At 50.9% G+C, this 14,676-nt stretch overlaps 1 protein-coding gene across 1 annotated transcript in view; it reads right to left on the bottom strand.

The window, feature by feature from the left end:
• Positions 1-14,676, bottom strand: part of Sptbn4 (spectrin beta, non-erythrocytic 4) — an 85,838-nt gene that overhangs the window by 47,903 nt on the left and 23,259 nt on the right. Inside the window, exons 8-15 of the mRNA XM_087907477.1 lie at positions 11,094-11,206; positions 10,705-10,892; positions 10,514-10,631; positions 9,799-9,957; positions 8,391-8,693; positions 6,038-6,188; positions 2,097-3,030; positions 879-1,016 (exon numbers count right to left, since the gene is read on the bottom strand). Of these exons, the coding sequence (XP_087763603.1) occupies positions 879-1,016; positions 2,097-3,030; positions 6,038-6,188; positions 8,391-8,693; positions 9,799-9,957; positions 10,514-10,631; positions 10,705-10,892; positions 11,094-11,206 (2,104 nt within the window). The remainder of the gene's footprint in view (positions 1-878; positions 1,017-2,096; positions 3,031-6,037; positions 6,189-8,390; positions 8,694-9,798; positions 9,958-10,513; positions 10,632-10,704; positions 10,893-11,093; positions 11,207-14,676) is intronic.

Here is a 14,676-nt window from a genome sequence, read left to right as displayed (position 1 = left end):
AATGGCAAGCAAGCTGGCTATGGTGGGACACATCTTAATCCCAGCAGTGGTGAGGCAGAGGCAGGCAGAGCTCCGTGAGTTCAAGGTGAGGCCTGCCTGGCTTACATAGCAAGTTCCAGGATGGCCAGTGCCACACAGTGAGCCCCTAACTCAGGTAGGTAGGTAGGTAGGTAGGTAGGTAGGTAGGTAGGTAGATGGATGGATACATGGATACATACATACATACATACATAGGTAGACACATAGATTCATAAAAAATAAACAGCAAAACATAGAGCCAGGTGTGGTGGCACATGCCTGTAATCCTGGTACCTGGAAGGTGGAAGAAAGAGGACCAACAGTTCAAAGTTGTCCTCAGCTACACAGTGAGTTCAAGGCCAGCCTGAGCAACAGAAGCCCTTGCCTCAAGAACAAAGTAATAGAGAAGTGAATAAGAATCCCCAAATAAGATGAAGTGCTTGGGAAATCTGGCCAATAATAGCACCTCATAAATTCTTTCTGAGCAAACTAGTGAATAGCCAATGAGATGGCTGGCCATATTAGCTCCATCACCACCAGCACTGAGTATGTATCACCTTTTCGCCAAGGTTTTCCTTGAGATCGAAAAGATGGTTCAGTGGTTAAGACCTCATACAGCAGAGGACCCTATTTCCATCCCCAGCTCATCAGAGGGCCCTGTTAACTCCAGCTCCAGGGGATGCAATGCCCTCTTCTGGCCTCTACAGGCACTGCACTCAAGTGTGTGCCTTTCAGAAAGATTTTCCTGATTTGTAAGGTGTACATTAACACCTCACGGGGGGTTGGAATCACACACCTTTGGCTTTCCCAGACAGAGAAGGTACCGACAGGAAGGCCTTTCCTACCCAGGCCCCACTTACCTGCTGTTGAGGTGGTCCTGGCAGGAGCGCACTTCATCTGAGCTGGGGTGACCTCCTTCCACCAACTCCTGAACTGTGTGGTTCACATCCAGGACTCGGCCCATCAGGCTGTTCATCTCCTGGTCCAGACTTTCGAATCTGCAGAAGAGGGTGGAGAAATCAGAGGGCCGGACTCGCAGGAAGCAGCTCACTTCTTTGGTTATAGGTTCTTATGCCACTTCTCACTTTTCCTTGTAGGAGTTTTTCTCTTTCTTTCTTACTTTCTTTTCTTTTTCTCTCTGTCTTTCCTTCTTGCTGCTGCTGGAGTTTGGTCGCACAGGTAGCCCAAGGCTGGCCTCAAACTCTCCGTGCAGCTGAGGATGACCTTGAACTCAGGCATGCCCGCCGCCCTGACCAGCTAAGGCCCTAGATTTTCCAGAGGCTGCTGAAGTGTTAGACTGCTCAGCACTTCATCCTGGTCCTCTGGACTTTCCATCACACTGTCCCTGTGTGTGATGGAAATCTCTCTTCCTGTGTAATCCTCCCCTGACCCCCTTGCTCACAGCTCCCAAGCTCCTGACCCCTAAATCTTATTTTGGAGAACTGCCCCAGATCATGATTCCCCCATGGTCTATATCTATTTGGCCTCCTGTCTGCTCCCAAGTCAGCTGCCACTGTCACCTCCCTCAACCTGTCCTCCATATGTCAGGCCAGGATTATTGATTTATTTTTAATTTTTGAGGCAGGGTCTCACTATGTAGCTTTGGCTGTTCTGGAACTCATGCAGACCAGACTGGCCTCGAATTCACAGAGATCTGCCTGTCAATGCTGGGATTAAAGGTGTGCTCCAGGATGGGAGTCAGGTTAGGAGCTAGAGAAATGACACCTGTCTTAATGGGAGACCCAGACATGGGCCAGGTTGGGTTTGTCAATATGTGTGCTCTGTGAATATAAACCTCACAACAGCAGCAAGTGGTTGTGGGAGGCTCTGCACCCCGGAAGCATTTGCTAGGTCTTTCACATTTGTGAACTCATTTCCTGTTCACCACAAGCGTGAGACGTAGGCAATGATGCCCACCCTGTTTGATACATGGGCAAACCGATGTCCAGAGTATAAGGCAGTCACAAAGCCGATGAAGACTAAAGCTAGGGTTGCCCCCGTGTGAACTGTTGAGCCAAAGCATGTGAGGTTGGGTGTGTGAGCAAGGGGTCATGAGGGTCTTCCACGTGCGCGCTCACCGGTGCTGCACCACTTCAACGTCGTCGAGGGAATCGGGTACACGCATGGCCAGCAGCCACTGCTCTTTCTCGCCGATCCACAGCTCGCACGCGTGCACCTCGCCAAACATACGGTACACGGCGAGCGCGTCCCGCAGCCACTGGCGTCGCAGCGCGGCCACCTCGGTCACCTCGGCGAACAACTGCTCGGCTTCCACCACGCGCACTTGCAGCGCCACCACCAGCGGCCCGGCACCACTGGCTCCTCCCAGTGCTGCCAGCTGGCGCCGCAGGCCACCCACAGGGCCGCGGTGTGCTTCCACCTCCCCGGTGAGGGCGCGGTGCTGGCGTGCCAGGCGACGGCTGGATGCCTCGTCGTGACCGAAATCGCCGGCCGCTGCCAGGCGGTACGCGTCGCGAAGCCAGTCCAGGAGCCCGTCTAGGTCCGCGCCGAACTGATGTAGAGCCCGCGCCTCCTGCAACCTTCGTTCCCGGCGCGCAGCCGCCTCTTCCAGCCGCTGCCACCGACGCCGGGCGCTCGCCGCGCGCTCCGCCAGGCTGGACAAGTGCAAGGGCTCAGCCCCCGGACCCACGGAGCCACCCGCCGCCGCCAGCTCCTCTCCGCGTCGCAGCGCCTGCTGCAACAGCGTCCGCCGGCCGCCTAGTTCGCCCTGCAGGATCTTGTGCTGCGCCAGCAGGCGAGCGGTGCTGGACAGGTCGTGCGCGCCTCCCGCCGTGCCCGCCGCGCCGCCACTGCCGCTCGTGGCCTCTAGGAGGCGCTCTTTGTCCCGCGCCCAGCTCTCCGCCTCCTCCAGCTCCTGCAGCAGCGCCCACAGGCTCCGCGAAGCCTCCAGCTCCGCGCGTCGCCGCGCCGCCTGATCCTGCAGCTCCGCCAGACAGCCGCGCACGTGGTTCACGCGGTTACAAATGACCTGGGGATCGCAGGGCTGATAGCCTGGGGCAGGGGAAGGAGAGGATAGGAAGAGGCGCGAGCCCGTGTCACCTTGTCCTAAGACTTTCTGAACACCCCAAGCTTAGAGCAAGCACTGGATTCTCAGCCTTCTCACTGGCTACCTCAACCTGTTTAGTCTTTCTTTGGGGTAATGGTTCCCCCATTGATAACAGTCGGGCTGGTAAGGACTATCTCCTTCATTAATTATCACATTCCACACCATTCCAAACAGAGCAGAGCTCGGTGAATGGGGCGACCTGCAGCTGACTGTTGGGTTCCAAGCATCTCAGATGTGTATTTGAGAATGTAAATTCTGTTTCCCTGGAAACGGGCCAAGTGTAACTTCCTTGCCCTTCAGGAAGTGTTCAGGATTCCCTCTCCTTGCCTCATCTATTGACGTGGTTTTTTGTTTGTTTGGTTTTTGGTTTGGTTTGGCTTGGTTCTTTTGAAACAGGGTCTTGCTATGTAGCTCTGACTGTTCTATAATTCACTATGCAGACCGGGCTGGCCTCAGACTCTCAAGGTCCACCTACCACTAGCCTCTCTAATAATGGGATTAAAGGTGTGTTCCAGGGTCTGGAGAGATGGCTCAGAGGTTAAGAGCATTGCCTGCTCTTCCAAAGGTCCTGAGTTCAATTCCCAGCAACCACATGGTGGCTCACAACCATCTGTAATGGGGTCTGGTGCCCTCTTCTGGCCTGCAGGCAGAATATTGTATACAAAGTAAATAAATAAATATTTCTTTAAAAAAGGTGTGTTCCATCATGCTGTCCCGTGAACTCTTTTCCTCGAATAATTTTACTTCCTCCGTAGTCCCTATTCTTAAGTGGAGAAATTGCGAAATTCATTTAACTGTCAACCTGTCTTTCATGGAGCAAATACAGTCGATAGTGCATGCTTGTAATCCCAGAGTTTGGGAGGTAGGGGCAAAGGGATTGCAAGTTCAAAGTCATCCTGGACTTCATGACAAGACTCTGTCTACAAATCTAAAAATTAAAAAGGAAAGATGGCTCCGCACTTAAGAGCACTTGTTGCACTTCCAAGCGACCTGAGTTGGGTTCCCAATTGGCTCACAACTGACTGTAACTGCAGCTACACAGGATTTGATGCCCGATTCTGTCCTCCCCGGGCACCCACACTCACGCAGACACACGCACACAAGTAAAATTCATCTTTAAAAATATTTTTAAAGTCAAGCTAAGTGGCCTAGCTGTTTAGGGAACTGGCCGGGTTACCAAGTGAGTTCGGGGCTAGCCTGAGCACCTTAGTGAGGCCCTGTGTCAAAATCAGAAAGAAAAAGGAGGCACAGCATAGCTCAGCACTAGAGTATTTGCTCAAAAGGCACCTGTGAGCAGCTGGGGCCACCGGCTCAATGTGTCTAAAGTCCTGGGTCCAATTCCCAGCATTGAAAAGGGGCAGGGTCAATCAAAAGACGCTCTGGATTAGTAGTGCATCATCACCATGACAACACAGCCCACACTGGCCTCTTTGTTGTACCTTGGTGCTGCTACTGGTCATCTCAGGGGCTGGGAAATCACGAGGAGGGCAGGGGAGACCTCCTGGACATTCATTCCTAAGGCAAGAGAGGACCCCAACAGACTCCTCTGAGTCTGGGTCAGCATCAGGGCAGCCACCAGGATTAGGAGAAAAAAAAAAAACAACTCAATGCTCTCTCTCTCTCTCTCTCTCTCTCTCTTTCTCTCTCTCTCTCTCCTCTCCCTCTCCCTCTCCCTCTTTCTTTTTTTGAGAGAGGAAGACAAGTAACTCCAAATAACTTGAACTCGCTGTGTAGCCAAGGATGATCTTAAGCTTCCAATCCTCCTGTCTCCATCTTCCAAGTGCAAGGCTTACAGTCACCATCATACTGTTTGTTTGTGCAAAGGATTGAACCCAGGGCCTCCTGCATGCTAGGCTAGAACTCCCCCACTTAGCCACATCCCCAGCCCAAATCTGCTCTTAGGAAATAGCACATTCCCAATAAGAGTGAGAAACTCCTCCATCATCTTGCAAGCTCTAAGGTGTGGGCTTCAGTTTTCTCATCAAAGAAAAGGCTGCCAGCACTCAGGGCTAGCCGATAAACATCAGACAAGAATCGGAACACCGTCAAAGAAGCCATTCCCTGACCACAGTGTAGTAGAACAAAAGCGAGCTGATTCACAGGCATTTCTGGGCACAGACAAAATTAAGGTGGCTGTGCAAACCACAATGACCCCACATCCCCTCAGCCGGCTGAGGTAACTAAGTGCTATTGTTAACTGCAGAAGTTTCCACTTGTTATATAAATAAGAATGGTTGGAATGCTAAGTCCCGAGAGGCTGGAAAGATCACTCATGGTTAAGAGCATCTCTGCAGAGGATCCCAGTTCAATGCCTAGCACCCACATGGCAGCTCACAACCATTCATAACTACAGTTTAAGGGGATCCAGTGCCCTCTTCTGACCACCAAGGTCACCAGGCATGTATGAGATACATACATACATACATGCAGACAAAAAGTAAATCTAAAAACAAACAAAAAATTGAGACAGGGTTTCTCTGTGTAGTTCTGGCTGTCCTGGAATTCACTCTATAGACCAGGCTGACTTTGAACTCAGAGATCCTCCTGCTTCTGCCTCCCGAGTGCTGGGATTACAGGTGTGCACCACCACACCGGCACATCCTCAACTCTTTGCATGTTTGATGTTGTTGTTTTATGATGCTAACTGAGATTAAGCTGTGAAAGGCTTAGCACATTTATGTTCAAAACAAGAGAAGTATTTCTGTATAATCGCAAAACAGGACAAAAATTTGGTGGTCCAATACTCCACTCGGCATTGGCACCCCCATGATCTTCCTAACCCAGTGAGATCCTAGACTCTACTTAGATGCCTCCAAGAACAGTGAGACCTACCCTCCCTCCCTCCGTCCTTCCCTCCCCCTTCCCCCCTCTCTCCATCCCTCCTCCCTCATCTCTCAGGAGTCCTCAGTGCCTCCAGCATGAAAGACTCCCCCCTCCATTCCCCAGACTCACCCTGCAACTGAGAGAACCTCAGGGCTGCAGCATTGAGGGCCTCCACCCGCTCACTCTGGGCTGCGATGTCCCCCTCCAGGAGTCCATGCTTCTGCAGCAGGTCATCAGCCTCCACCAGATGCTGCCCACATTCCCGAGACAGCAGCTGAGTCTGCCAGGAGACAGCACTGAGTTCCCCACTGTCATCACTCAGGGCCACTCACCTCTCCCCACACCACACCAGCCTTTGGTACAGGACAGTACTAGGGTAATTCTCATCTCTGTCATGATCTCCCTGTCTCTGTCACCCCGCAGCCTGTGTCTCTGTCACCCGCATCCCATGTCTCTGTCACCCACATCCTGTGTCTCTGTCACCCACATCCCGTGTCTCTGTCACCCTGCATCCCGTGTCTCTGTCACCCACATCCCGTGTCTCTGTCACCCACATCCTGTGTCTCTGTCACCCCACATCCTGTGTCTCTGTCACCCACATCCTGTGTCTCTGTCACCCGCATTCTGTGTCTCTGTCATCCCGTGTCTCTGTTACCCACATCCTGTGTCTCTGTCACCCACATCCTGTGTCTCTGTCACCTGCATCCTGTGTCTCTGTCACCCACATCCCGTGTCTCTGTCACCCACATCCCGTGTCTCTGTCATCCACATCCTGTGTCTCTGTCACCCCACATCCTGTGTCTCTGTCACCCCACATCCTGTGTCTCTGTCACCTCGCATCCTGCATCTCCCAGAATGTTCCTGTCTCTCACTGTCTCCATAGCGCTTTCATAGATCCCACCCCTCTCTCTTCCACGTTCCCTCTTTCTGTCTTTCTTCTCCTTCCCTTTACTCCCCACCCCTCCCTATTTTTCTCTCTGTCTCTTCTCTCCCTCTCTTTACTCTCTCTCTATCCATCTATCTTTGGTCGACATCTCTTCTCCAAACTAACTCTATCCAGGTGTTTTCCCTCTAGCCAGATATCTGTCTACTTTTCTGTGTGTGTGTGGTTTGTGGGTGTGTGGTGTATGGGATGTGCGTGTGTGGTGTGTGTGTGCATGGTATGCATATACATGTGTATGAGTATGTGGGCTGTTTGTGGTGTGTGTGTGTGTATGGTGTGCATGGTGTACCGGGTGTGCAGGGAGTATGTGTGTGTGTGGTTCCATGTGTGTGTATGTGGGGAGTGTGGTGTGTATATGTGTGTGGGATGCTTGTGGTGAATTAAGTGTGTATGGGGTATGTGGAGTGTGTGTATGTGTGTACATGTGTGTGTGATATGTGTGCATGTATATGTATGTAATTGTGTATGGGGTGTGTGGCGTGTGTGTGTGGTATATGTGGTGTGTGTGATGGGTATGTGTGTACATGTGTGTATGATGTGTGTGCATGTATATATATGTAATTGTGTATGGTGTATGGGGTGTGTGTGTATGGTGTATGGGTGTATGTGGAGTATGTGGTGTGTGTGATGTGTATGTGTGTGCATGTGTTTGCAATGTGTGTGTGGTTGTGTATATGGTATACATGTGGTGTATGTGGTGTGTGTGGTATATGGGATGTGTTTATGTGTTCCATGGGGTGTGGGAGTGGGCGCATGTGTGACACTGGGGGCACTCATGCCAAAACATGCGTGTGAAGGTCAAAGGGCAACTCTGTGGTCAGTTCTCCCTTCCACGTGGGTTCCAGCACCTACAGCGTGAGCGACTTCACCTGCCGCACCATCTCACTTCTCCTGCTTTTGCTGCATTTGTTTACTTATTTACTGTGCTGCATGGGCACAAATGTGCTCATCTGCAAGGATGTCAGAGGACAATTTGGGGAGTTGGCTCTCTCCTTCTATCAGATGAGTCCTGGCAATTGAATCAGATCACTGGGCTTGATAGCAAACACCTTTACCTGCTGAGACATCTTGCTGAACTTTTTGTTTGTTTGTTTGTTTTGTTTGCTTGCTTGCTTTTCAAAACAAGATTTCTCTGTGTAGCATTGGCTGTCATGGAAATCTCTCTGTAGAACAGGCTGACCTCAGACTCACAGAGATCCACCTACCCGTCTCCCAAGTATGGGAATTAAAGGTGTGCACCAGCACTGTGGTCTATTATTATTATTATCATTGAGCACTCTAAGTAGCTGAGGATGACCTTGAACTCCAGGTCATCCTCCACCTCCTGAGTGCCAGGGTTACGGTGTGCACTACCACACCCAGCTGTAGGTGGTGCTGGGGTGGAACCCCCGGCAGACAAGCACTGTGCCATCTGAGCTACATCTCCACCCTGTGGCCTCCTCTTCATCTCCGTCTTTTTCCTCCCACATCTCTACCTCTGCACAGGCTCTGCATCCTTCCCTGTCCTCCAAGCATCCGGGCCCCGACTCAGGTTCTCACCTGCATCTCCTCCATCCAGTCCACCATGTAGACCATCTCCTGGAAGACCTTTTGCAGGGCCAGATTCTGCTCCAGCCGGGTCCTTCGGGCACCCACCAGCCCAGTCAGCAGGGCCCACTGGCGAAGGACACTGTCGCGCTGGGCTGCCACCCGCCGGGCGTCATAGTAGCCTTCAGCTGCCAACGCCTGGGCTAGCTCTGCCACACCCTGAACCCGCTCCTCGTAGGCTGCAATATCTGCCTCGATGGCTTCATGTTTCTTCATGGCTGCCTCCACCGCTGGCAGCTCATAGCCAAAGTTGTCCTGGGCAGTCGCAGGCCACAGACACTTACCATGCTGCTTCCGCAGCCCACCTGCTGCCTTGACCCAAAATGATCCTAGCAACTCTCCCCTCATCATCTCAGGGATCAAGCCTGCAGCTTCTTCATCCCAGAGACCAGCCCCACTTTCCCAGTTACCACGAACATCAATCCTCCTTTCCCTGTGAGTCTGGAGACCACCCCCACCCCCACTGGTGACCCTGGAAATCAGTCCCGTGTTAACCTGGAGACTAGCCTCACCCTATTCAGTTACCTTAGAAACCAGTCTCATCTTCCTTTGTTACCTTGGAGACCAGTCCTGCCCACCTCCAGTTACCCTAGAAATCAAACCTACCTTCTCCTGCTGCCTTGGAAACCAGACCCATCATAGTTTCTCTTGACAACAGAACACCTTTTCTAGTTGCCCTGGAGATGAGTTCACTCCCCACTCCCGTTATGCTGGAGACTAGCCCCACGCTCCCTGGTTACTCTAGAAATCATCCCACCTTGCCCAATTACTCTAGAGATCAGCCTTATTCTCCTCTCATTTGTCTACCTGTGAACTTGTTACCCAGAAAGCATCTCTGCATCGTCCTGGAGAATGGGGACCAGATTTGCCCCATCCCCTGACTTATGAGACCAGTTCTACTCTCTGGAGTTACCCTGGACACCAGATACAATCTCCATCTTCACTTACTCTACTTAAACATTCCTCTGACGTGGAAGGGCGGACGATTTTCCCCCTCTACTCAAGATCAACTTCACTCTCCTGTCACTTCAAAACTCAGATCCATTTCCCTCACCGATCTCTCAGGACTTCCCTTCCAATCCTCCTTTGTGACCTAAAAAGCTAAACCAACCTTCCCTGTTCTCCATTTTGAGTCCCAAGGCAAAAGAGCCTTCTCACCTCCACCCCCCAACCCCCCCCCACCCCCTCCACCCCTCCACCCCCTCCACCTCCACCCCCTAGACCCTCCCACCCCCTCCAACAACCCACCCCTCTACCCCTCACACCCCCACCCCCTTCACCCCCACCCCCTAGACTCTCGATCCCCCCCTCCCCCCCCACCCCCGCCACACCTCTACCCCAGTCAGGTCCAGCCTTGTACCTGGGAGACCAGGCGCTGGTTCTCATTTAGCCAGCTTTCCCTCATGGCCACCTTGTGGTCGAACCTTTGAGCCAAGAGCTCCAGCTTCTCCTGTCGGATGAGCTCAGCCCTGAGGGCCGCCTCTCGCTCGTGTTCTGCCTTCTCCAGGTCGCCCCATGCCTGGGGGAAGACAGGAGGAGGTACTTAGATTCCAGCAACTGTCCCCAGCTTAGTGATCCTGGCTGTTCTGTCTGAGGCCACTCACAGGATATATGGCACCTTCGAGCAAATTAGAAGAAAAACAAACAAAAACAACAACAAACCAAACCGCTGCCTCCTCCTGATACTACCCCTGGAAAACTGGCAGAATAAACATTCAGTCCATGATTCTATAATGGGAACCATGATGCCACCTTGTCTCTCCCTATGTCCCCAACCTCACTGTAGTGGTTTGAAGGAAAATGACCCCCATAAGCTCCTAGGGAGTGGCGCTGTTAGGAGGTGTGGCCTTGCCGGAGTAGGTGTGGTCTTGTAGGAGGCTTTGCCACTCTCTCTCGCTGCTGTCTGTCACCCCATGGAGAACTCTCAGCTCCTCCGTCACCACCATGTTCCCCACTATAATGATAATGGACTAAACCTCTGAACTGTACGCCATCCAGTTAAATGTTTTCCTTTATAAGAGTCCCTGTGGTCATGGTGTCTCTTCACAGCAATAAACCCAAACTAAGGCACTCACCTTGTCAATATCCCAGATGCCACAGCCTTCCCGAGGCACAAAGAGGCGCCGGTTGTGGGCGCGCAGTTTGCTCTGGATACTGAAGAGTAGCACCTCCAGGTTCCCCTTCTCCTGAAACCTGAGGAGGCATGAGTTCAGGGTCCCGTCTCAGGCGCCCATCACCACCCCTCCACTCGGGAGCCGAGTCTCACTTGACGGGCTTCTCCAGCGTGCAGTAGGCGGTGAAAGCCTGCAGCTGCCGCTGCACCCCACTCAGGGAGTTGGCAAACTTCTGGTTGCTGATGAGGCTCACGGTGCGGTGGATCCAGGCCAGCAGCTCGGCTGCCAACTCCTCGTAGCGCTCTATGATCTTGTCCACTTCCAACACTTGGTCCAGGACCTGATCCAGCAAAAAGGGGAGAGTTGTTGTTCTCGTTCCACACGGAGAAAACTCCAAGTACAAGGGACGGGTCTGGTTCCGTTGTAAAGAGAGGATGGGCTGTCCTGACGGCTCTGGGCATCTCTATAGAGACTTTATCTCCCAGACCCAGGAGCGGTTCCTAAGGTCTCCACCCTCCCCAGTTTCTTGGCTCCCTCCTACCTTCCCAATCCGCTTTCCCTCCACAGCCAGAGCCTTCATCTTGGAGAAGTAGTGGTAGAAGGAGACCACATAGGTGATGATGGACTTCTCATCTGGAGCCTCCATGTTCACATCTGGCGGGAGAGGAGATTCAAGGAACACAGTGGAGCCTCTATCTGTGTGGCCTTAGGCAAAACAACCTCTCTAGGCCTCAAGGGTTGGTGTTTTCTTTCTCTTTTTAAATTTTTTAATTAAAAATATTATTTTATCATTTTCTCTGTGGGTGTTCTGCCTGTGACTGCTCCATGTGTGTGCAGTGTTATTAGAGGCCAGAAGAGGGCGCCAGATCCCTTCCAGTTGCAACTATTGATGCTCGGAACTGAACCTCCAGATCCTCCCCAAGATCGGTCACCACTTTTAGCCACTGAACCCATCTTGCTATTCCTGGTTTTCTTTTTCTTTTCTTTCTTTCTTTTTTTCTTTTTTCTTGAAAAATAGGAGGGGTCAGTTTCTCTTTGCTTTGTTTGTTTGTTGTTGTTGTTGTTGTTTTTCAAGGTAAGGTTTCTCTGTGTAGCCTAGCCTGTCCTGGAACTCACTCTGTTGACCAGCCTAGCCTGGAACTCAGAGATACGCCTGTCCCTGCCTCCCAAGTGCTGGGATTACAGGCATGAGCCACTACTGACCAGCTATTTTTTCTAAAAAAATGTAAACTTTATTCTTATTTATATGTATGTGTGCCCTGCCTACATGTATGTCTGTATATCACATGTGTTGTGCAGTGCCCATGCATACCAGAAGAGGGCAGTGGATGTCCTATGACTAGAGTTACAGACAGTTGTGAGCCACTATTTGGGAGCTGGGCATAAAACCTCTGGAAGAAGAATCTGTCAGTTTCCTTACCTAGAGTCGTCTCTCCCAACCCTAACCCTTTTGGCTTCCCCCCCCCCCTTTCCTTTTTTTAATTTATTTTTATTTTAATGTGCATTGGTGTTTTGCCTGAATATGTGCCTGTGTGAGGGTGTAGGATCCCCTGTAACTGGAGCTACAGAGAGTTGTGAGCTGCCATGTGGGTGCTGGGAACTGAACTCAGGACCTCTGGAAGAGCAGCCAGTGCTCTTAATGGCTAAGCCATCTCTTCAGTCCCTCCTTTTCTTTTCTTTTCTTTCCTTTTGTTTTTCTTTTCTTTTCTTTCTTTTTGACAAGGTCTTACTGTGTGGCTACAGCTGGTCTGGAATTTGCTTTGTAGGACAGAATTGTCTTGAACTCACAGAGATCCACCTGCTTCTACCTCCCAAATTCCATCTGCTTGGGTTTTTGTTTCTTTTTCATTTTGTTTTGTTTTTTAATCTGTCCAATGGGGATCTTTTAAGTCATGGGATTAAACAGTGTCTGACACACAACCACAGATAAACTATCTATAGTTATTTCTTTTTAACCAGATTAATTATTGAATTAATTCTGTGCTGTGCAGGACTGGTTCTCTCCTTCTCCATGAGGGGCTCTGGGACCGAACTCACAGTATCAGGCTTAGTGACATCTTTACCAGGTGTCTCACTGGCCCCTGTGTTACTTCTGAGCACCGAACTATCCGTGCCTACCACCCCAGCCCTCATGCATGTATGTGCTTGCTGCCTCCAGACCATTCTCCCTCTGAATGCACAGCTGTCACCCACAGTTCATTCCCTCACACAAGCCTCATCCTGCCTGGATCACATTCCTTACCTCATTTTCTCTCATTATAGTCTCTCATAACACCGTGTGTGCACAGTGTCTGTCTGTGCATCTGTCTTGTCTGTGTATTTGTGTCTCTGTGTCCTGCAAGAATTCTGTCACTGTTCCATTGACCAGTCGTGAGGGACCGTTTGGCCCAGGGGGCAGAGTTGGAGAGGAGGGCGGGGCAGGGTGGAGGAGCCGACCAAATGGAGCAGTGATATAATCCCCATAGCATCTGTGTGTGTCTTTATGTGTGTGAGTGTATATGTGTGTGTTTCTATGTGTGTCTGTGTGTTTGTGTGTGTATCTCTGTCTGCGAGTATGTCTCTGTCTGTGTGTGTGTCTACGTTTGTGTGTGTGCATATGTCTCTGTGTGTGTTTCTATGTGTGTCTGTGTATGTGTCTATGTGTGTTTCTATGTTGTGTCTGTGTGTATATCTGTATATGTGTGTCTGTGTATGTCTGTATGTATGTGTCTCTGTTTCTCAGTGTGTGTCTGTGTGTGTGTCTATGCATGTCTGTGCATGTGTCTCTCTATGTGCGTGTTTAAACCCACAGCCCTGCACATGCTAGGCAAGTAATCAACCATCCAGCTACATGCCCAGCCCTTATAACAGCTTCTCATTTCCTTCTTGGAAGGGAGCAGGACTTGGGATTAAGTTGTGACCACGACATTACCTGAGCTCTGTCCTTTTTCTCCACAGTCCCTGCCATGCCTCACACTCAGCTGCTGCTCAAGGAACACTCATCACGTGTGTGATGCGTGAGGTTTGATGATAAGGACCCAGGCTTCAAAGGTAGTATATATTTTAATCTCGGCTTAGTATCTCACTTGCTGTGTGTTCGTAGGAATTGGCCCTAACTTCTCTGAGCCTCAGTTTCTCCAACTGTTACAGTGATGACCATCTCGATCCCTGCCTCCCAGGAACATGAAAAAACTTACAAAGAATAATCCAGGTGTGGCAGTACACAGCTGTCCTCCTAGCGCTCAGGTCAGAGGTCAGCCAGAGCGACGGGAGACCGTCTCAAACAACGGTACAAAGAAAAGAAGAGCTGGGGGCTAGGGAGATGACTTAGCGGTTAAGAGGGCATACTGCTCTTGCAGGGGATTGGAGTCCAGTTTCCAAAACCCACACGGGACAGCTCACACCCGCCTTTAACTCCAGTCCAGGGCACCCAATGCTTCTGGCACCATGGGCACCTGAAAGCATAGTCACACACCCATACACAGACACACAGACACACACACACCTAAAAAGGAAACAAAATTTTTATTTAAAAAAAAAATAACCACAAGTGAGACACTCAACAAATTCTGTTACCTAAACACATATACCAAACGCGCGCGCCCATGCGTGCACACGAGCACACACACACACACACCTGTTTGGTTTTGTTTTTGAAACAAGGTCTCACTATGAAGCATGGGTTGGCTTTCAATCCTTCATTCTCCTGAACCAGTCTCCCAAGTGCTAGCATTACATCCAGGTGCCACTAGACTCCGCCCACTTTAATCTCCACTGCCTCACGAACCTGACCCCATGGACGTCTATTCTGTTCCGGCAGTGAGGGCAGAATACAGCTACCGGAGGCAGCGTTGACTTACTGAAACTGTTTTATTGCTTTTCAGCTTACGGTGGGTGTGACGCTCAGTTTCAGTTGGTAGCTCGCGTGTCTGTGAAGGATAGTCCTAAATAAGTTCACTGATGTAGGCAGGCCCCACCCACTGTTGGAGGTGTCATTCCCTAGGTCAGGGTGCCTGAACTGTCTAAGAGTGGAGAAAGCTCTAACAAGTAAGTGGGCACGTGTGTACTACTCTCCTCTTTTGACTGTGGGTGTCATGTGACTAGGTGTCGTAAGTCCCTGCTGCTTTGACTTCCCCACAGTGAGT

The sequence above is a fragment of the Myodes glareolus genome, chromosome 1 (genome assembly GCF_982192425.1).
Source record: "Myodes glareolus chromosome 1, mMyoGla1.1, whole genome shotgun sequence".
Classification (NCBI taxonomy): domain Eukaryota; kingdom Metazoa; phylum Chordata; class Mammalia; order Rodentia; family Cricetidae; genus Myodes; species Myodes glareolus.
Note: the sequence above shows the minus strand (reverse complement) of the source record. Positions and strands in the feature narration are given on the sequence as shown.